We start from the raw sequence: 24296 nt of genomic DNA on the forward strand, positions 1-24296 counted from the left end.
AAATACATTGTGACAAATTATTGCAACGACCGCCATTTTATTCTCTCGGGTGTTAGGAAAAAAAAAAAAAAAAAAAAGTATAATGTTTGGGGGTTCTAAGTAATTTTCTAGCAAAAAACCCTGTTTTTAACTTAAACAACAAATCTCAGAAAGAGGCTCGGTCCTTAAGTAGTTAATAAAAATAATGGTTTTAGGATAATGCATTTGGTTGGTGCGCCCTCTCTTACTTCCTCTTGCTATTTCCATTGGACCCCTTTCACACCGAAGGCGTTTTTCAGGCACTAAAGGACTAAAAATAGCGCCTGTAAAGCGCCTGAAAAACGCCTCCCCTGCAGCCCCAGTGTGAGACCCCACAGTGCTTTCACACCGGGGCGGTGCGCTTGCAGGATGTTAGAAAAAGTCCTGCAAGCAGCATCTTTGAAGTGGTGTATACACCACTCCTCCACCGCCCCTGCCCATTGAAATTAATGGGCACCGCTCCCGAAGCGCCTGCAAAGCGATTCAGCAGCAGCGCTTTTTGGTCCCATTTAACCCTTTCTTCGGCCGCTAGTGGGGCGATTCTAACCCGCCTGCTAGCGGCTGAAGAAAGGGTTAAATGCGCCCGAAAAGCGTCGGCAGCGGGTTAGAAGCGACCCACTAGCAGCTAAAAAGCGCCGCTAAATCTAACGCTTTACCGCTAACGCGGCCGCACTGTGAGTGTGAAAAGGGATCTTACAAGGGATGTTTACATTCCTTGTAACAGGAATAAAAGTAATTAAAAAAATTATTAAAGTGACAGTGTAAAAATAAAAAAGAAATAAAATAGAGAGAAGAAAAAAAAAAAAACAAAAAAAAACTAAATTAACCACTTAAGGACTGGCCTTGTTTTGGATTTTAGGTGTTTACATGTTTAAAACAGTTTTTTTGCTAGAAAATTACTTAGAACCCCCAAACATTATATGTTGTTTTTTTTTCTAACACCCTAGAGAATAAAATGGTGGTCATTGCAATACTTTTTTTTGCAACGTATTTGCGCAGCGGTCTTATAAGCACACTTTTTTTTGAAAAAAATTCACTTTTTTGAATAAAAAAATATGGCAACAGTAAAGTTAGCCCAATTTTTTTTTTATAATGTTACGCCAAGTAAATTGATACCCAACATGTCACGCTTCAAAATTGCGCCCGCTCGTGCAATGGCGTCAAACTTTTACCCTTAAAAATCTCCATAGGCGACGTTTAAAAAAAATTCTACAGGTTGCATGTTTTGCGTTACAGAGGAGTTCTAGGGCTAGAATTATTGCTCTCACTCTACCGATCGCAGCGACACCTCACATGTGTGGTTTGACCACCGTTTTCATATGCAGGCGCTACTAACGTATGCGTTCGCTTCTGCGCGCGAGCTCGTCGGGACAGGGCGCTTTAAAAAATTTTTTTTTTTTTTTATTATTTATTTTACTTTATTTTATTTATTTTTTCACTGTTTTAAAAAAAAAAAAAAAAAAATTGGATCACTTTTATTCCTATTACAAGGAATGTAAACATCCCTTGTAATAGAAAAAAGCATGACAGGTCCTCTTAAATATGAGATCTGGGGTCAAAAAGACATCAGATCTCATATTTAGACTTTAATGCAAAAAAAAAAAAAAAAAAAAAAAGTCGTTTAAAAAAAAAATGACACAAAAAAAAATGTGCCTTTAAGAGAAGTGGGCGGAGCTGACGTCATGTATGGAGACGGGTGGGCGCCATCTTAGCCTCACTCGTCTCCATACTGAGGAAGGGAAAGGACCCGATCGCCTCCGCCGCTACCGACGGCTCCGGTAAGCGGCGGAGGTCGCGGGGAGAGCGGCGGGAGGGGGTGGCACCTCTCCCGCCGCCAACAGTGATCTCACGGCGCACCCGCCGCAGAGACCACCGTTATCGTGTACAGAACCGCCGGCCCTAAAGATGGATACCTCGGTTGTGGCAGCAGCTGCTGCCGTTACCGAGACATCCATCTTTAAAGTAATGACGTATATATACAGTGGCCGGTCGGTAAGTGGTTAAAGCAACCCCGCCCCTCCATGCTCACACACAGAAGCGAAAATGATGTTTACGCCACATGTGAGGTTATCGCCGCAAACGTTAGAGCGAGAGCAATAATTCTAGACCTCCTCTGTAACTCTAAACATTTTTAAACCTATGTCGCCTATGGAGATTTCTAAGTACCGTAGTTTGTCACCATTCCACGAGCGTGCGCAATTTTAAAAGCGTGACATGTTAGGTATCTATTTACTCGGCGTAAAACATCATCTTTTTATATATTTTACCAAAAAAAGTGGGATATAGATATATATAGTTTTTTTTTTTTTTCTTGCATTAAAATTCATTAGTGTATTTTTTTTCCAAACAAATTGCGTTTGAAAATCTGCGATGCAAATACCGTGCGACATAAAAAAACTGCAACAATCAGCATTTTTATTCTCTAGGGTCTCTGCTAAAAATACATATATATATTTTTAGCAGAGACCCTAGAGCAGGGATATGCAATTAGCGGACCTCCAGCTGTTGCAGAACTATAAGTCCCATGAGGCATAGCAAGACTCTGACAGCCACAAGCATGACACCCAGAGGCCCAGAGGCATGATGGGACTTGTAGTTTTGCAACAGCTGGAGGTCCACACTAATTGCATATCCCTGATCTAGAGAATTAAAATGTTGATCGTTGCAATTTTTTATTATAATATTATATATATTTTACACATAAAAAAAAAATTGCAATGATCACTATATATTTTATAAAAACTGCAGAGATTATATAATATATATCTATCAACATTTTATTCTCTAGGGTCTCTGCTAAAAATATATATGTATTTTTAGCAGAGAAACTAGAGAATAAAATGTTGATCGTTGCAATTTTTATAATATATATGTTTGAGGGTTCTAAATAATATAAATAAAATGTGCCAGAAAAGGCCGGGTCTTCAAGTGGTTATTATAGGCATTTTTTTTTATTATTAGGCATTTATATAGTGCTGTCAATATATATTGCACATTCATATCAGTCCCTTGAAGAGCTTACAATCTAAGGCTCTTAGCTCACATACTAACTAGGGTCAGTTTAGACAGGAACCAGTTAACCTACCAGCATGTGGGGGGGGGGGGGGGGGGGGGGAGGAAACCAGGGAGAACATACAAACTCCATGCAGATAGTATCCGGATCTGGATATAAACCCAGGACCCCAGTACTGCATGGCAGAGGTCCCAACCACTAAGCCACTGCCCAGCAAGTAACCCATGCAAGCACAGGGAGAACATACAAACTCCATGCAGATAGTGTCCTGGTCTGGATTTTAACACAGGACCCCAGTGCTGCATGGCAGAGGTCCCAACCACTAAGCCACTGCCCAGCGTAAGGTTTCTATCAAACGTAACAATCGAAAATCTGTTTCCTCAAAAAGTAATCTTCTTTTAAGAATCAAGGATGTAATAGCGCCATTGGCAGCCATATTAAATACTGATGCATTCTGGGTAACAGGACACAACAATAAAGGAATCCAGGCTACCGACTGGACGAATCTGCACTTGTATAGTCATGTGACCGAGGACATTGATTGCTGATATTTGTGCTTATGGATGAAGATCTTACCTGTATCCATTAAAGGACGGGACGTATTTTTGGAACACCGCTCGTAGACGGGATGGGTTCGCTGCGTCCGGAGCCTCCGGGCTCCACAAGGAGGCGATGACATCAGCGAAGGCTGCAGAGGGAATGAGAACTGAATTACTGTCCAAAACCGGCTTCTAAAAGCATTAGAACCACCACTTTACTAAGGCAATCTCTATGGGCCAGAGCCTCTGAAGAAGGGGGCGTTGAAACGCGTCGGTCTTTCCATGCACCGCTTGTTGTGGTTTGTCTAAGGACACGTGAGCTGTGTTGTGTCTGTGTAATCAAGGACCTTCCTTGGAGGCTCAGCTCTGTCCAGCAATAGAGCATTGCTATAGTGACCTATTGCTGGCTGATTGCAGGAGCTGCTAGTGACGGCTTGGTGCCAGATACCACAGTATACCTAGTGGTGTCCACACCACGACGGGTCAGGACTGTTTTGGTGGAAAAAGGGGGAATATTCAATACAAGGTCATAAAGTTATGGCGGATTGGTGTTTTTACACATACAGTATCTCACAAAAGTAAGTACACCCTTCAGATTTTTGTCTTTTCATGTGACAACACTGAAGAAATGACACTTGTCTACAATGTAAAGTAGTGAGTGTACAGCTTGTATAACAGTGTAAATTTGCTGTCCCCTCAAAATAACTCAACACACAGCCATTAATGTCTAAACCGCTGGCAACAAAAGTCAGTACACCCCTAAGTGAAAATGTCCAAACTTGGCTCAATTAGCCATTTTCCCTCTCCGATGTCATGTGAATCGTTAGTGTTACAAGGTCTCAGGTGTGAATGGGGAGCAGGTGTGTTAAATTTGGTGTTATAGCTCTCACTCTCTCATACTGGTCACTGGAAGTACAACATGGCACCTCATGTCAAAGAACTCTCTGAGGATCTGAAAAAAAGAATTGTTGCTCTACATAAAGATGGCCTAGGCTATAAGAAGAGTTTGCTGAAGACAAGCAGACTAAGGACATGGATTACTGGAACCATGTCCTGTGGTCTGATGAGACCAAGATAAACTTATTTGGTTCAGATGGTGACAAGCGTGTGTGGCGGCAACCAGGTGAGGAGGACAAAGACAAGTGTGTCTTGTCTACAGTCAAGCATGGTGGTGGGAATGTCATGGTCTGGGGCTGCATGAGTGCTGCCGGTGTTCTGCCGAGAAAGTTCAGCTCGGCGGATAAGTTCCCCCCTCTACTGCGCCTGCGCAGTAGGATCCGGCGGAAATAGCCGAAGTGGAATAGGTGAAAATCAGCTGTACACGGCGCCTGTAAGAGGGCCCCTCGCGGGCTCGCTTCGCTCGCCACGCTTCGGGCACGACCTCGCTTCACTCGCCACGCTTCGGGCACGACCTCGCTTCTCTCGGATCTTTTAGATTCCCCCTCTAGGTTCACTTGGATGGTGGGGAAGGAACATGGACCCAGAGCGCAGGCGCCGTGTACAGCTGATTGAAGCGTTTGAGCTTCGGCTATCTCCGGCGGCTGACAGTAGTTCGTACTGTGCAGGCGCTGCACCTGCGCAGTACAGGGGGGAACTTATCCACCGAGGGAACTTTGTCGGTAAGACACCAGCACTGGGGAGCTACAGATCATTGAGGGAACCATGAATGCCAACATGTACTGTGACATACTGAAGCAGTGCATGATCCCCTCCCTTCAGAGACTGGACCGCAGGGCAGTATTCCAACATGATAACCACCCCAAACACACCTCCAAGACCACCACTGCCTTGCTAAAGAAGCTGAGGGTAAAGGTGATGGACTGGCCAAGCATGTCTCCAGACCTAAACCCTATTGATCATCTGTGGGACATCCTCAAATGGAAGGTGGAGGAGCGCAAGGTCTCTAACATCCACCAGCTCTGTGATGTCGTCCTGGAGGAGTGGAAGAGGACTCCAGTGACAACCTGTGAAGCTCTGGTGAACTCCATGCCCAAGAGGGTTAAGGCCGTGCTGGGAAATAATGGTGGCCACACAAAATATTGACTAATTGGGCCCAATTTGGACATTTTCACTTAGGGGTGTACTGACTTTTGTTGCCAGCGGTTTAGACATTAATGGCTGTGTGTTGAGTTATTTTGAGGGGACAGCAAATTTACACTGTTATACAAGCTGTACACTCACTACTTTACATTGTAGACAAGTGTCATTTCTTCAGTGTTGTCACATGAAAAGATTTACAAAAATGTGACTGAGGGGTGTACTTACTTTTGTCAGATACTATGTGTATATATATATATATATATATATATATATATATATATATATATATATATATACACATACACACATACACACACACACACACACAAATTGATCTATATATCTATGCCGATTCTTCAACAGCAAAGATTTGCGGTACGGTGGGAGTAAATCCGCCGCTATTACTGGACTTATCTATTTATAGTTCAGGATAAATGGATTACCTGGAAGTGCCTGTGTTTTATGTACAGAAATAGACGATCCAAAATAGCGGTATGCATAATAAAAAACGGCGCAAAAAGGCCAATTGTGGAGGAAGAGCCAATCAATGTACTTGCGGCTAGTGACATCACTGTGCTCTTCTCTGGGGGGGGAAATCCATAAAGAGGGATGAGGGCCAAGTTGATGATGAGCCTCAATGGACAAAAGGGGGTTGTGTGCTGTGCTTTCATAAGCCTTAAATTGTGAGCTGTGGATGTACCGGCGGCGCACTGGGCGGAGCCTCTGGTTAGATGTACAAAAGGTGATTTACCTTCAGTGAGCTCCTGCTGTGTCCGGCAGGTTGTGTGTTGCTCATGACGATATTCCTGGCGCAGGATGTAATCCCGGAGCGGTTTGGTTCTGCTCAGACATTGCAGGACGGCGCTCAGGAAACACTGAAATGAAAATCAAACCGACATTAATATTGATTATAGAAATTCTGACCTCCCTCCTATAATGAAATGACTTACTCTGTGCCCATTATGAGGGGTTCCCACCATCCCTGTGCTGAGTTCCTGGGTCTGTACACCCGCTGTGCCCATTATGAGGGGTTCCCACCATCCCTGTGCTGAGTTCCCGGGTCTGTACACCTGCTGTGCCCATTATGAGGGGTTCCCACCATCCCTGTGCTGAGTTCCCGGGTCTGTACACCCGCTGTGCCCATTATGAGGGGTTCTCACCATCCCTGTGCTGAGTTCCCGTGTCTGTACACCTGCTGTGCCCATTATGAGGGGTTCCCACCATCCCTGTGCTGAGTTCCCGGGTCTGTACACCCGCTGTGCCCATTATGAGGGGTTCCCACCATCCCTGTGCTGAGTTCCCAGGTCTGTACACCCGCTGTGCCCATTATGAGGGGTTCCCACCATCCCCACAGGCTGACTTAGCCCACCAGGATCCCCCTATATTTATAAAATATGAATAGGTTTTGGGGGGAGGGGCTGTGACCCTTTACCAAGTCTATCAGAAAGCTCACACAAAAAAATTCTTACCGTGTTACCCAAATTCCGCAGCCCAACATGCCCGGATCCGAGGACAGGAACCCGAGGAGGCTACAAGGAAGAACAGACAAGAGAAATGAGTCATTTACATAAATCAAACTGCGACCAATGAGATGTAAGAAGACAATCTAGCCAATCGCCGTCCTGAATCTTCACCCTCTGGGAGGATTCACAGAGAACTCGGAAGAACTGTGTTATATAATTCTGCTGGAATGACAAGACTTTAAATAAAAATAAAAATTTTGCGTTCTACAGAACTGGGATCGGTGTACACAAAAATCAGCAGAAAATTCCACCACTTAGGCGCCTCCTGTGTACCCCGTGACTTCAGGACCGCCCCAGAGCAACCTGTGTTATCTAATGACTCCTAGTGCCCCCTGTGTACCCCGTGACTTCAAGCACACCCCAGAGCATCCGGTGTCATCTGACTCCTAGTGCCCTCTGTGTACCTCAAGACTTTAGGAATCACCCCAGAGCATCCTGTGTGATCTGGTGACTCCTAGTGCCCTCTGTGTACCTCACGACTTTAGGACTGCCCCAGAGCAACCTGTGTTACCTAATGACTCCTAATGCCCTCTGTGTACCCCATGACTTCAAGCACACCCCAGAGCATCTGGTGTCATCTGACTCCTAGTGCCCCCTGTGTACCCTATGACTTCAGGACCGCCCCAGAGCATCCTGTGTCATCTAATGACTCCTAGTGCCCCTGTGTACCCTATGACTTTCGGACCGCCCCAGAGCATCTTGTGTCATCTTACTCCTACTGCCCTCAGTGTACCACGTGACTTCTGGACCACCCCAGGGCATCCTGTGTTATCTGGTGACTCCTAGTGACCCCTGTGTACCACGTGACTTCAGGACTGCCCCAGAGCATCCTGTGTCATCTGGCAATTCCTAGTGCCCCCTGTGTACCTCACAACTTCAGGACCGCGCCAGGAGCATCCTGTGTTATCTAATGACTCCTAGTACCCTCAGTGTACCCCATGACTTCAAGCACATCCCAGAGCATCCGGTGTCATCTGACTCCTAGTGCCCCCTGTGTACCCCGACTTCCGGACCACCCGCCCCAGAGCATCCTGTGTCATATGGCGACTCCTAGTGCCCCCTGTGTACCTCATGACTTACTTCAGGATTGCCTCAGAGCATCCCGTGTAATCTGACTCCTAGAACCCCCTGTGGACCCTGTAAATCCGGGACCGCCGCAGAGCAACCTGTGTTATCTAATGACTCCTAGTGCCCCCTGTGTACCACGTGACTTCAGGACCCCCCTAAAGCATCCTGTGTCATCTAATGACTCCTAGTGCCCTCTGTGTACCTCACGACTTCATGACCGCCCCAGAGCAACCTGTGTTATCAAAAGACTGCTAGTGCACCTCCCTGAGAGTTGTGCCCCCATGCATCCTCCAATATGCTTCTGCATCATCTGAACATTCCTTATCTCAGTACATACAGACCTCTGCCCATGAAACCTCCCCTAGATAGGCCAGAGTGGTTCTGGAAGGTTTTGCTGTGTGCATTACCTCAGCGGTCATAAGCAGGAGCCCCATCAATGCCGTATGGACCACGGACTCAGAGATATCCACGCCTTTCCCCTGGACCTCCTTCTTGTCGGCCAGCATGTGCTGGAGCTTCTGGGGCAGCTCGACCAGACCGGTCCCCTGCAGCCCAGGCATGGTGCGGCTCTGCGAGGGGGCCAGCCCGTCCTGACTGCTCGCTCGTCCTCGGGAGAATGACGGGGATTAAAGAGACAACCTCTCCTCCTCCTTATCATCATCCTTCTCAGAGGATTGTGCCTGGGACTGTTCAAGGTGGATCAGCGAGAGCTCATCTCCTTGGGATTAATTAGCTATGGAGTCACGCTGCTTTCTCTCTGCGGACGGGAGGGGAACGAACGCTAGGAGCGCGCCGGGCGCGCAATATGACCTTGGGGAGGTACACACAGCTGTGTCACCACGCCAACTACCTACCATCTACACAACGATACCATACCTACCATCTACACAACAACGATACCATACCTACCATCTACACAACAACGATACCATACCTACCATCTACACGACGACACCATACCCACCATCTACACGACGACACCATACCCACCATCTACACAACGATACCATACCTACCATCTACACAACCATACCATAACTACCATCTACACAACAACGATACCATACCTACCATCTACACAACAACGATACCATACCTACCATCTACACAACCATACCATACCTACCATCTACACAACCATACCATACCTACCATCTACACAACCATACCATACCTACCATCTACACAATGACACCATACCCACCATCTACACAACAACGATACCATAACTACCATCTACACAACAACGATACCATACCTACCATCTACACAACCATACCATACCCACCATCTACACAACGACACCATACCTACCATCTACACAACCATACCATACCTACCATCTACACAACCAAACCATACCCACCATCCACACAACCATACCATACCTACCATCCACACAACCATACCATACCTACCATCTACACAACGACACCATACCTACCATCTACACAACGACACCATACCTACCATCTACACAACGACACCATACCTACCATCTACACAACCATACCATACCTACCATCTACACAACCATACCATACCTACCATCTACACAACCATACCATACCTACCATCTACACAACGACACCATACCTACCATCTACACAACGACACCATACCTACCATCTACACAACCATACCATACCTACCATCTACACAACCATACCATACCTACCATCTACACAACCATACCATACCTACCATCTACACAACCATACCATACCTACCATCTACACAACGACACCATACCTACCATCTACACAACGACACCATACCTACCATCTACACAACGACACCATACCTACCATCTACACAACGACACCATACCTACCATCTACACAACGACACCATACCTACCATCTACACAACCATACCATACCTACCATCTACACAACCATACCATACCTACCATCTACACAACGACACCATACCTACCATCTACACAACGACACCATACCTACCATCTACACAACCATACCATACCTACCATCTACACAACCATACCATACCTACCATCTACACAACCATACCATACCTAATATCTACACAACCATACCATACCTACCATCAACACCACGATACCATACCTACCATCTACACAACCATACCATACCTAATATCTACACAACCATACCATACCTACCATCTACACAACCATACCATACCTAATATCTACACAACCATACCATACCTACCATCTACACAACAACACCATACCTACCATCACAGCCGGGGACTTCTACACTAAGATACCATACCGGCCACAGTACAGCGCTACTGAATATGTCAGAGTGATATAAACTGTATAATAATAATAGTGTGTGCCTGTGGGGGGAGGGGAGATTAGAGTGTAAGCTCCTCTGGTACAGATACTCATGTGATTGACTCAGTGATCTCTGTACAGCGCTATGGCATATGTCAGAGCTATAAATACAGAAAAGGTTCAGTTTTACCTCCGGTACATGTAGCGGTGTAGATGAGGACGATCGCCTCTCCTGCGTCTTCGTACCGTTGGTGGTCGGCGTCTCTGTAGTCGGCAAGCTGCAGGCTGGTCGGGCCTGGTGCGAGTCTTTCCTGTCCTCTGCCTCTTGCGGTGCCGGTTTGGTTGCGGCGTTTGCCCGTACTGTCGTCACAGAGACGGCGTTGGGTTTGCGCGGTGACTCCGCCGTCGGTAAGGAATTAAGCCTCTTTAGCGAGCTGCTCCTTTTCAGCACGGCCGGGTCCAACGGCGGCTTCCTACTGGAGGAGGCGCTCCGCTGCCTGAGCGTCACCCGGGACAGTCCTTTGCTGATCTCCTCCACTTTGCTCCCAGCAGAGCTCAGGTCTCCGTAGCTCACCGATTTGGACCGGGACAGACTTCCCGTCTTGGGCGCGAGCGGCTGAGCCGGCGGTTTTATGGCGGGAGTGCTGCTGACTGCCAGCAAGTGGTCGGCCTTTAGGGGCCCCTTCCTGCTGGAGGACTCCGCCCTCTGAGTGCTGCGTCCGCGCTCCACCTTGGTCTTCTCCTCCAGAGCCGGAGGCGGGGGCAGGGGCCGCCGTTTCGGGAGGCCGTTGCTGAAAACCGTGGCGGAGACGGACGATCGCTCTTGGCTGACGGTGCGGAGAGAGGTGAGGATTTTGCCAGCGGTGGGAGGCTGGGAGGCGACCGGAAAGGAGTCGCGGCCCCGCCCAAATCTGGCTTCGCAGACCTGCGGCATTGTGGACCTGATGGGGCGGGGTCCCCCTGAAAAAAAAAAAAAGAAGCAAAATGTTACAGTCCAGACATTCAATATAATACTCGGCATCCAAAATCCAAAGACAGCAGGACTTTCACAGTGCTTCTAGACATGTGCAATTCGTTTCGTTCCAAATTTGTTCTTTAGCGAATTTCGACAAATTCGTTACTTTAGAAATATCCGAATTAACGAAAACCCGCATATTCAAATATCCGTAAATTCAAAAATCCATAAATAAAATAACGGAAATTAAAAAAAAAAAATCCGTAAATTAAGAAATCCGTAAATTCGAAATTTTTGAAATCCGAAAATAATAAAAGAGGACAATTAAAAAAAAATGAAAACCTGTAGATTCAAATATCCATAAACTAAAAAATCTGGAAATTACTAAAAAAAAAAATCCGGAAATAAAGAAAAAAAAAAAAAAATCAGGAAATTTAAAAAAAACACGAAAATTCGTAAATTTGAAATTCAAGAATGTAAAAATACGAAAATAAGAAAAACGAAAATTCAAAGACTGAAAATCTGTAAATAAGAATGAAAGCCCGAAAATTTGAAAATCTGAGATAACAACTAACTAATAATAACTTAGCTATTACTAACTATTAAATTATAAGTATTGGGATTTCCTTTCAAATTTGACTGTTGTGAACGTAACAAATACGAATTTATCAGAAGTTACAAATTATCCGAATTAACGAATGCCACATCTGAACGAATGGAATGTAACAAATAATATATATATTTTAAAATAAATAATAAAAACTATTATTATTATTATGTACTATTAATTCATTCCGTTACATTTGTTTAGATGCGGCATTCGTTATTACAGATAATTTGTAACTTCGGATAAATTTGTGTTCGTTACGTTCACTAACAGTCAAATTTGAAAGGAAAAATTCCAATACCTATAATTTAATAGTTAGTTATTATTTCAAATTTTCGGATTTTCTTTCTTATTTTCGGATTTCCAAATTTCCGAAATTCCAAAATTCTAAAATTCTAAATTTCCAAAATTCCAAAATTCTAAAATTCCAAAATTCCGAAATTCCAAAATTCCGAAATTCTAAAATTCCGAAATTCTAAAATTCCGAAATTCCGAAATTCTAAAATTCCGAAATTCTAAAATTCCGAAATTCCGAAATTCCGAAGTTCCAAAATTCCAAAATTCTAAAATTCAGAAATTCAGAAATTCCAAATTTCCAAATATCAGAACTTCCAAATATCCAAATTTTGATCATAACGAATGACCCAAAAAAACAAAAAAAACAAAAAAAAACAAAAAAATGAAATGAAAAACGAACAAGTTTTTCGGCAGTGCACATGTCCATCATGAACCTGCAACCAACGGTGGGCGGAGCTTCTCCCTACGTTGCCTGAACCCCTCCCAACCGAAAAAATGAAATATGAGACTGTCAGATGTGTCATTCTGAGAACGCCCAGAGCAGCGCCCCCTATATATTAGTTAAGTATTTTCCCACCTGCTCATCACATCTGCCAGGACTTCCATAAAACAAGATGGCGGACTATTTAAAGTCGCAAGGGCACCAAAGAAGTGAAGGCGTCACCCACACCCCCGAATAAATGTGGATCACTTGGGGGGGGGGAGAGAGTGTTGCCCGTTAACCCTTCAATCGCTATTTATTTTGAGAACGCCCCTGGCGCCCATGGTCGACCAGCTTTGCGTTCTGGGAAGTCAGTGCCCTCAAATTGCTGCGGGCTGCGAGACGAGAGAACGGCCGCCCCCCTCGGGAATTCCTGAGGCCTACAGAAATAAACGGCAGCTATAAATATGGCGTCCTGCGGGGATTCGCCGCCCTGGAGGGATCAACCCCGGAGCCACTGAAGGAGCCGCAGTCATTCCGACTGCGAATCGCCCATCCGTTCGTGAACTGTGCTGTTCTTCGGGCAATCGCAGGTTAATGAACGCACACCTGGGAGCGATCGGTGAAGGGCTTAAAGATCGTTTCATTTTTTTTTTTTTTTTTTAGCAGAGGCCCTAGGGAATAAAATAGCTATCGTTGTATTTTTTTTTTTTTTTATGTCGCATGCTATTTGCATAGTGTTTTTTTAAATGTAATTATTTTGGAAAAAAATACATTTTAATGAAAGTTTAAAAAAAAAAAAAAAAAAAATATTGTATATATATATCCCAATTTTTTTGGGGGGTGAATTATAAAAGATCGAGTAAATAGATACGCAACATGTCACATTTTAAAATTGCGTCTGGTCTATATTCCCGTCGCACAAATTGGTCTGCATGGCTGTCGTCCCAGAAGAAAGCCTCTTCTAAAGATGATGCACAAGAAAGTCCACAAACAGTTTGCTGAAGACAAGCAGACTAAGGACATGGATTACTGGAACCATGTCCTGTGGTCTGATGAGACCAAGATAAACTTATTTGGTTTAGATGGTGACAAGCGTGTGTGGGGGCAACCAGGTGAGGAGGACAAAGACAAGTGTGTCTTGTCTACAGTCAAGCATGGTGGTGGGAGTGTCATGGTCTGGGGCTGCATGAGTGCTGCCGGCACTGGGGAGCTACAGATCATTGAGGGAACCATGAATGCCAACATGTACTGTGACATACTGAAGCAGAGCATGATCCCCTCCCTTCAGAGACTGGACCGCAGGGCAGTATTCCAACATGATAACCACCCCAAACACACCTCCAAGACCACCACTGCCTCGCTAAAGAAGCTGAGGGTAAAGGTGATGGACTGGCCAAGCATGTCTCCAGACCTAAACCCTATTGATCATCTGTGGGACATCCTCAAACAGAAGGTGGAGGAGCGCAAGGTCTCTAACATCCACCAGCTCTGTGATGTCATCATGGAGGAGGGGAAGAGGACTCCAGTGACAACCTGTGAAGCTCTGGTGAACTCCATGCCCAAGAGGGTTAAGGCAGTGCTGGAAAATAATGGTGGCCACACAAAATATTGACACTTTGGGCCCAATTTGGACATTTTCACTTAGGGGTGTACTGACTTTTGTTGCCAGCGGTTTAGACATTAATGGCTGTGTGTTGAGTTATTTTGAGGGGACAGCAAATTTACACTATTATACAAGCTGTACACTCACTACTTTACATTGTAGACAAGAGTCATTTCTTCAGTGTTGTCATGATATTTTCTTTTTTTTTTTTTTTTAATTTTGGCGAAAATGTATTTTTAGAAAAAAAAAAATCCCAATAACGATCCGGCGGTTGCTGGTCACAGAGATGTGTGGAGGATAGACGGGCTCTGCTCATCTCTATGACCTGGGAGGCCTGAGGCAACGTCATGATGTTACATCCTGTTTCAGCCAAATGTAAACAAGGACATTTTTCTTAAAGCATTAAATAAAAATAAAAAATGTAAAACAAAACCAAAAGAAAAAAAAAAAACAAACAAAAAAAATATTGATCTAATACTTTGCATTGAGGGGAGGCAGCCAGTAGTCCTCCAGCTGTTTTGGAACTACATCTCCCATGAGGCATTGCAAGGCTGGCAGCTGCAATGACCCCCAGGAGAATGATGGGACTTGTAGTTCTGCAACAGCTGGAGGGGCCCCCCGGGTTGTCTACGCCTTGTAGAGGAGAGATTTGGAGTCTTTTTGACCCCCCCTTATAAAGAGGACCCGTCATCCCTTATTTCTATTACAAGGGATGTTTACATAGAAGGCAATGTTCATACCTGTCTGTCAAAATGTCCTCTAAAGAGGGAACCAAAGACGCATTGCTCTTCAGGAGGAAGCAGAGGTCGGGCATGCCCCCCCCCCCCCCCTCCGCTGAGTCAAAACTCTCCAATCAGCAGAGAGCATGAGCCTCGCTGATTGCACTGCTAGAGGTCTGTCTCAGTACAGGGGAAAGGGGGGGGGGACCTTTGTAGAGAGACCACTGCTTCCTTCTCTGCAGCGTGCTGGCACGGGACAGGCTTTCCTACTCAGGCGGGGATGTATAGGACCTCTGCAGAGAGACCGCTGCTTCCCCAATAAGGCCCCCTCTTTGCAGCATGCAGGGAGGGGACCCTCTACAGAGAGACCACTGCTTCCCCCACAAGGCCCCCTCTTTGCAGCGTGCTGGGGGAGGGGGGACCTCTGCAGAGAGACCACTGCTTCCCCCACAACAAAAAGGCCCCCTCTTTGCAGCATGCAGGGAGGGGGGGCTCGGCAGAGAGACCACTGCTTCCCCCACAAGGCCCCCTGTTTGCAGCGTGCAGGGAGGGGGCTCTACAGAGAGACCACTGCTTCCCCCACAACAACAAGGCCCCCTGTTTGCAGTATGGGGGGGGGAGGGGATCTCATTGTGTGCCGCACACGGAGGGGTTAATGCTCACACACCGCACAGGGAAGGGGGGGAGGGGTTGGATGTAAACACTCACCGGGGCTGGGGGTGCGGGTCATGCTGCACACCGGGAGGGGGACGGCTGTCCGGTGACGGGAGGCTCCGCTCTGCTCTCACATGTACGGCGGTTGTCCATAGTCACCGTGTGTTAGTAAACCGTCTCCTGCCAGGAGCCAACATGGCGGACTCGGCTTCCCCCGCCCGCACTTCGCATGGTCAGGGGGGGGGCCTTCCCGAGCGCACTGCGCCTGCGCACGGATTGGACTGAACCACTGAGCTGAAGCCAGGGGGGGAGGGGAGGAAGTACTCCCTTACAGATTATGGGAGGGTTGTGTGTTTATCATCACCCGGCACCCCCATTACACAGGAGGATTAGATATCCCACCGGAGCGATACAAGACACCGATACTGCCTGTCCCCCCTCCCCCCGACATCACTACGATGGTACAGTCCGGGGCTGACGCTCTGATTATAATCACAATGGAGGATGAGACTGAAAATTATATTATAAGAGATCAATAATGTACAGATCACCGATCTATATACAAAGACCCCCGATCTATATACAGAGGTCACCGATCTATATACAGAGGGGTCAGAGGTCACCAATATACAGAGAGGGTCAGGGGTCACCAATCTATATACAGAGGGGGTCAGAGGTCACCAATAAACAGAGGGGGGCAGAGGTCACAGATCTATACACAGAGGGGGGTCAGAGGTCACCGATATACAGAGGGGGTCAGAGGTCACCAATCTATATACAGAGGGGGTCAGAGGTCACCAATAAACAGAGGGGGTCAGAGGTCACAGATCTATATACAGAGGGGTCATAGGTCACCAGTCTATTTACAGTGGGGTCAGAGGTCACCAATCTATATACAGAGGGGGTCAGAGGTCACCAATTTACGGAGGGGGTCAGAGGTCACGATAAACAGAGGGGGTCAGAGGTCACGATAAACAGAGGGGGTCAGAGGTCACGATAAACAGAGGGGGTCAGAGGTCACGATAAACAGAGGGGGTCAGAGGTCACAGATCTATATACAGAGGGGTCAGAGGTCACCATTTACAGAGGGGGTCAGAGGTCACGATCTATATACAGAGGGGGTCAGAGGTCAGGATCTATATACAGAGGGGGGTCAGAGGTCACCAATCTATTTACAGAGGGGGGTCAGAGGTCAGGATCTATGTACAGAGGGGGGTCAGAGGTCACCAATCTATTTACAGAGGGGGGTCAGAGGTCACAGATCTATATACAGAGGGGGTCAGAGGTCACCAATTTACAGAGGGGGGTCAGAGGTCACCAATCTATTTACAGAGGGGGGTCAGAGGTCACAGATCTATATACAGAGGGGGTCAGAGGTCACCAATTTACAGAGGGGGGTCAGAGGTCACCAATCTATATACAGTGGGGGTCAGAGGTCACGATCTATATACAGTGGGGGTCAGAGGTCACCCTTTCCCTGCTCTGTCCATAAAAGATTTGTCTCCAGTTGGCCTTTGGTGGTCTATGTAGTCTGGCGGGATCTCTGGTGTCACCTCCAAACCCTACACTTCTCACCCACAGAGCCAAGCATCTAGGATCGGCTCTGCTCCTGCACGAGACACATGAACCACAATCTTGCCCATAACTCCTCCGATGTAATGACGGCACACAGACCAGGTGAGCGCAAGAGAAGGTTTATTACACAGAATAGCAGATGGTGGGGGCAGTTTTGGGTACAAATATGATAAATAACAGATTCTGAAGAGTTGGAGTTGGGCTGCTGGTCTTGGGGGGGGTCTTGTATCGGCAAAGACGTGATTGGCTGCTTGGTGGTCCTCGGTCCTCCTATAAGATAGGCGATTGGCTAGTCGTTTGCCCCCGAGTCTTGTATTCGGGGGTGTAATTGGCTGGTCGTTTGCCCCCGGGTCTTGTATCAGGGAGGTGATTGGCTGGTTAGTGGCCCCCGGGTCTTGTATCAGGAAAGCGATTGGCTGATCCTTTGTCCCCCCTGGGTCTTGATTGGCTGGAATCTCATCCTCAATTGTCCTTATGTTTGATTAATCCTTTGCTGATCAGGTCAGGAATTTCCACCGCCAGCCAGGGGCCCAGCTGAGGGACGGAGAGGAAAGAGTTACCAGGAATCTCCAGGACCGGGAGAAGGAAATTGTAAAATACATTTAAAAGTTTTAAAAGCAGATCCCAGATATTAGATGTTCCCCTATATTTAAACCCTACCCTATTGTAGGTTTTTTTTTAGTTGGGGGGGGGGGGGGGGGGAGTTAAATTCCTATCAGGTCCTGTCTATGACCCCCACCAGGAAAGATTTTTTTCCCTCACTTCCTATCCCTGTGACACCCGTTTTGTCACCAGCAGAAGTAGTTCGGGAAACTTCAAAGAAGGACACAGATCACTTCCTGTCCCTGTGACACCCCTTTTGTCACCAGGAGAAGAAGAAGTTCTGTGTCCCCCTTTTTAAGTTTCCCCATCACTTCCTGTCCCTGTGATACCCCTTTTGTCACCAGGAGAAGAAGAAGTTCTGTGTCCCCCTTTGAAGTTTCCCCATCACTTCCTGTCCCTGTGATACCCCTTTTGTCACCAGGAGAAGAAGAAGTTCTGTGTCCGCCTTTGATGTTTCCCCATCACTTCCTGTCCTGATAGGAAGTGAAATCTCCCCTAAAGGAGGAGGACACAGAGGCTCAACTTGGCAAACATAGAAATCCTCACGTGAGGCCTGGAACTTGTCCAGAAGGCCACACAATAGTGTTAAAAAAAAACAACCAAAAAAACGCCTGTCCCGACAGGCAGAGAGACGCATGAATTGTTTAGCTGTGGCACTGTGCGATTTGGGTGCGGCACGTTTTCGGAAAAAAGAGCCGGGGACTTCTTTGCTTCATTTTTTGGGGTGTAGGGCAACCCCTTGAAATTAATGGGCTGCCCTACACACGACTTGTGGGAAAAAATGCCACCCGCGCATGGTCGCACCTGTAGGTGTGAACCAAACCTTACAGTAGAAGGCTATGCACCAGCACTGAAAACGGGGCCCGGAAACAGGTGACTGAAAACGGGGCCCGGAAACAGGTGACTGAAAACGGGGCCCGGAAACAGGTCACTGCAAACGGGGCCCGGAAACAGGTCACTGCAAACGGGGCCCGGAAACAGGTCACTGCAAACGGGGCCCGGAAACAGGTCACTGCAAACGGGGCCCGGAAACAGGTCACTGCAAACGGGGCCCGGAAACAGGTCACTGCAAACGGGGCCCGGAAACAGGTCACTGCAAACGGGGCCCGGAAACAGATCACTGAAAACGGGGCCCGGAAACAGATCACTGAAAACCGGCCCAGATACAGGATCACTGAAAACGGGGCCCAGAAACAGATCACTGAAAACGGGGCCCAGAAACAGATCACTGAAAACGGGGCCCAGAAACAGATCACTGAAAACGGGGCCCAGAAACAGATCACTGAAAACGGGGCCCAGAAACAGGTCACTGAAAACGGGGCCCAGAAACAGGTCACTGAAAACGGGGCCCAGAAACAGGTCACCGCAAACGGGCCCCAGAAACAGGTCACTGAAAACGGGGCCCAGCAATACATCAGAGATCTACTTCAGGTCTTCGGTCTGTAATGACAACAGATGGGTCAGTAGGAGAATCAGGGAACTAGCATACAATGGAGTCTGATCAGTGAAAGAGGGGAGACTGAGGAAATGCTTCCTCCCGCCTGCGGCAGACTGATGACATCATCTCAGCCTTGGCAAAGTCACTGACTGGAGATGGAAGACGACTTTCTCATGATAAAAGGTGGAGCTCTTCTAGGATTGCTGCACATTGTGACAGATAAAAGGGGGATTTTACGAGCCACAATGGTATATTGCCTCAAATGTGGAAATCACCTAGCTGCCCGCGCAGAACACGTTTCATATGCCGTGCAATACAATGTATACAAAAGATACGCTGCGCTAAGGTGAAAATATCAATCTGGAGATTATTCATGCATATGAGGTATACTGAAAATACTGCATAAGAGGCTTATCCAGCCACAGCAAGGCACAAAGGATATATATATATATATATATATCTATATATATATATATATAGATATATAGATATATCTATATATCTATATATAGATATATATCTATATATAGATATATATATATATAAAGCCTTCATTTTTATTTAAAAATGTTTGTTACTTTTTTAAAACAATTACATATACATATACATATATATATATGTGATATATGTGATTTTTAAGTGCAATGTGTAAATAATATACTAGATGTATACCATTAGAATGAGAGTAGCGATTACTGAACTACTACCTGTATATATAATGGATGAAAAAATCATTTATATAGTCTGAAATTTACCGTGAAAAAAAAAAAAAAAAAAATTATAAATAAATATATCAGAGTGATGAGTGCAAAATACAACAAAGTGCCAAGTGCCACACAATGAGTGTGAATATCAAATCCAAGATGTGGTACTTGATTATTAAAGTCCAATATATGAAAGAAATGCACATAAAGTCCATAAAAACAGTTCATAAAAATCCAACGTGAGTGCATTAATCTTAGTGCTCAGAATTCCATGCTCAAGTGCCATCCAGTGACCCCCCTCCCAGGGACAGCCGCTCACCTCAGAGCGTGCGACTCAGCTGTGAGACTGAGTCTAAACACGCTTATGAGCCATCCCACGGCTCAGTGATGGAATCCAGATACACAGTTTTCAGCAGCAACTCCACAGTTAGGAATAAAGGAAAAGAAAAACTGGATAGTGTGATATTGTTTATAAATATTTATTAGAATAAAAGCTCCCTACATTAGGGTACTCACATTTGCAAGGTGCGTGAGCGCACCAATCTGATAACAGTCTCCAAAGTTTGCCTGTCAGGAGGGATAAGCTGTGCATCGCATCTCAGTGGAGTGAAAGGCTCCGTGCTCCGTCCTGGCCCCTTCCCCTACGCGTGTTCGACACAGGGTCACGTGTCTTCATCAGGGAATGCGATTGGACGGACGCTCTGATTGAACGGCGCCGCAGAAAGCAACAAGCATCTGCAAAACTAGGATTTACAGATTAACTCGTTCCTCATATACACAGCTGTAAATCCTAGTTTCGCAGATGCTTGTCGCTTTCTGGGGCGCCGTTCAATCAGAGCGTCCGTCCAATCACATCCCCCTGATGAAGACACGTGACCCTGTGTCGAACACGCGTAGGGGGGAAGGGCCAGGACGGAGCACGGAGCCTTTCACTCCACTGAGATGCGATGCACAGCTTATCCCTCCTGACAGGCAAACTTTGGAGACTGTTATCAGATTGGTGCACTCAGGCACCTTGCAAATGTGAGTACCCTAATGTGGGGAGCTTTTATTCCAATAAATATTTATAAACGATATCACACTATCTAGTTTTTCTTTTCCTTTATTCCTAACTGTGGAGCTGCTGCTGAAAACTGTGTATCTGGATTCCATCACTGAGCTGTGGGATGGCTCATAAGCGTGTTTAGACTCAGTCTCACAGCTGAGTCGCACGCTCTGAGGTGAGCGGCTGTCCCCGGGAGGTCACTGGAAGGCACTTGAGCATGGAATTCTGAGCACTAAGATTAATGCACTCACGTTGGATTTTTATGAACTGTTTTTATGGACTTTATGTGCATTTCTTTCATATATTGGACTTTAATAATAACGTACCACATCTTGGATTTGATATTCACACTCATTGTGTGGCACTTTGTTGTGTTTTGCACTTATCACTCTGATATATTTATTTATAATTTTTTTTTTTTCACTGTAAATTTCAGACTATATAAATGATTTTTTTCATCCAAAATATATATATATATATAATAGTATATATATATATATATATATATATATATATATATATATATATACACACACACACACACACACACACAGGTAGTAGTTCAGTAATCACTACTCTCATTCTAATGGTATACATCTAGTATATTATTTACACATTGCACTTTAAAATCACTTGTTTTTATATATATATATATATAGATATATATATATATATTATATATATATATATATATATATCTCCTTGGTGCCTTGCTGTGGCTGGATAAGCATCTTATGCAGTATTTTCAGTATACCTCATATGCATTAATAATCTCCAGATTGATATTTTTCACCTTAGCGCACATTGTGACATGTCGGGGATTTCTTCACCTACTGACCGCTCCTCTTCACCAATACTCACCCCTAAAGCCATGAGATGGGCCAGGCCGAATCTTGGTACGTTCCGCGCCCACAGGGGTTTGAAGTGTTCCGTCAGGCAGATCTTCCCTCCTCTGTGGGGGGAAATGAAACATTACATGCTGGCAGCAGGGAGCCTTCACTGGGCACATGCTGAGTACAAGCCGTCCTTCCTGAAAATATACTCGGAGTTCCCCTTTAATGACCATACATGGTCTGCAGAGTGCCAGTCATGGGCCCCCCCCTTTACCTGTACATCTTCGCCGTCTTGCCATCCAGCTCTGGAAGGGCGATTTCGGGGGCCGTGGCCGGGTAAGTGACCGGAATCTACAGCCAGGAGACAAAAATATTATTATCATCTACAGAGGCAACATATAAACCTGGAAAAGGTTATTGTTACCTGCAGCCTTGGGACCAGTCCCTCATCGTGATCTCTGTTACTTCTGTTCTGTCATCCGCAGCATTGGGGCTACAAAAGTGACACCCCCACCTTCTCACTTCCTGTCCTGGTGACACCCACATCCTCACACTTCCTGTGCTGGTGACATCCTCTCACTTCCTGTCCTGGCGACGACACCCCACCCTCTTACTTCCTGTCCTGGCGATGACACCCCCACCCTCTCACTTCCTGTCCTGGCGACGACACCCCCACCCTCTCACTTCCTGTCCTGGCGACGACACCCTCCCACCCTCTCACTTCCTGTCCTGGCGACGACACCCCCCACCCTCTCACTTCCTGTCCTGGCGACGACACCCCCACCCTCTCACTTCCTGTCCTGGCGACGACACCCTCCACCCTCTCACTTCCTGTCCTGGCGACGACACCCCCCACCCTCTCACTTCCTGTCCTGGCGACGACACCCCCCACCCTCTCACTTCCTGTCCTGGCGACGACACCCCCACCCTCTCACTTCCTGTCCTGGCGACGACACCCCCACCCTCTCACTTCCTGTCCTGGCGACGACACCCCCACCCTCTCACTTCCTGTCCTGGCGACGACACCCCCACCCTCTCACTTCCTGTCCTGGCGACGACACCCCCACCCTCTCACCTCCTGTCCTGGCGACGACACCCCCCACCCTCTCACCTCCTGTCCCGGGGACACCCCCACCCTCTCACCTCCTGTCCCGGGGACACCCCCACCCTCTCACCTCCTGTCCCGGGGACACCCCCACCCTCTCACCTCCTGTCCCGGGGACACCCCCACCCTCTCACCTCCTGTCCCGGGGACACCCCCACCCTCTCACCTCCTGTCCCGGGGACACCCCCCACCCTCTCACCTCCTGTCCCGGGGACACCCCCACCCTCTCACCTCCTGTCCCGGGGACACCCCCACCCTCTCACCTCCTGTCCCGGGGACACCCCCACCCTCTCACTTCCTGTCCCGGGGACACCCCCACCCTCTCACTTCCTGTCCAGGGGGACCCCCCACATCCTATTACTTCCTGTGCTGGTGACACCCTCTCACTTCCTGTCCTGGGGACACCCCCACCCCCCTCACCTCCTGTTCTGGTGACACCCCCACCCTCACCCTTCCTGTCCTGGTGGTGACACCCCCACCCTCTCACTATCTGTCCTGGTGACACCCACCATCCTCACAATTCCTGTCCTGGCGACGACACCCCCCACCCTCTTACTTCCTGTCCTGGCGACGACACCCCCACCCCTTCTCACTTCCTGTCCTGGCGACGACACCCCCCACCCTCTCACTTCCTGTCCTGGCGACGACACCCCCACCCTCTCACTTCCTGTCCCGGTGGCACCCCCACCCCTCTCACTTCCTGTCCCGGTGGCACCCCCCACCCCTCTCACTTCCTGTCCCGGTGACACCCCACCCTCTCACACCTCCTGTCCTGGTGACACCCCCATCCCCTCACTTCCTGTCCTGGTGACCCCCACATCCTCACACTTCCTGTGCTGGTGACAACCTCTCACTTCCTGTCCTGGTGACACCCCTACCCTCTCACCTCCTGTCCTGGTGACACCCACATCCTTACACCTCCTGTCCTGGTGACACCTCAAACCCCTCAATTATGGTCCTGGGAACACCCCCACCCTCCCACTTCCTGTCCCGGGGACCCCCCACATCCTATTACTTCCTGTGCTGGTGACACCCTCTCACTTCCTGTCCTGGGGACACCCCCACCCCCTCACCTCCTGTTCTGGTGACACCCCCACCCTCTCACTTCCTGGTCTGGTGACACCCCCACCCTCTCACTTCCTGTCCTGGTGGTGACACCCCCCACCCTCTCACTTCCTGTCCTGGTGACACCCACATCCTCACACTTCCTCTGCTGGTGACACCCCCACTCTCTCACTTCTTGTCCTGGCGACGGACACCCCCACCC

The 24296-nt window shown here is 47.4% G+C and overlaps 2 protein-coding genes across 2 annotated transcripts in view; both read right to left on the reverse strand.

The window, feature by feature from the left end:
• The window catches only part of USP21 (ubiquitin specific peptidase 21), a gene marked incomplete in the record, with an annotated part of 38715 nt that extends 22734 nt beyond the window's left edge, over positions 1-15981 (reverse strand). Inside the window, 5 exon segments of the mRNA XM_073609280.1 lie at positions 3608-3719; positions 6362-6485; positions 7080-7139; positions 10658-11427; positions 15781-15981. Of these exon segments, the coding sequence (XP_073465381.1) occupies positions 3608-3719; positions 6362-6485; positions 7080-7139; positions 10658-11427; positions 15781-15802 (1088 nt within the window).
• Positions 15982-17404: 1423 nt separating this feature from the next.
• The window catches only part of UFC1 (ubiquitin-fold modifier conjugating enzyme 1), a 15065-nt gene continuing 8173 nt past the window's right edge, over positions 17405-24296 (reverse strand). The window contains exons 4-6 of the mRNA XM_073609273.1: positions 22199-22275; positions 21953-22043; positions 17405-17835 (exon numbers count right to left, since the gene is read on the reverse strand). Coding sequence (XP_073465374.1) covers positions 17764-17835; positions 21953-22043; positions 22199-22275 — 240 coding nt within the window. The 3' untranslated portion in view covers positions 17405-17763. The remainder of the gene's footprint in view (positions 17836-21952; positions 22044-22198; positions 22276-24296) is intronic.

Source organism: Aquarana catesbeiana, linkage group LG13 (genome assembly GCF_042186555.1).
Source record: "Aquarana catesbeiana isolate 2022-GZ linkage group LG13, ASM4218655v1, whole genome shotgun sequence".
NCBI classification, from domain to species: Eukaryota; Metazoa; Chordata; class Amphibia; order Anura; family Ranidae; genus Aquarana; species Aquarana catesbeiana.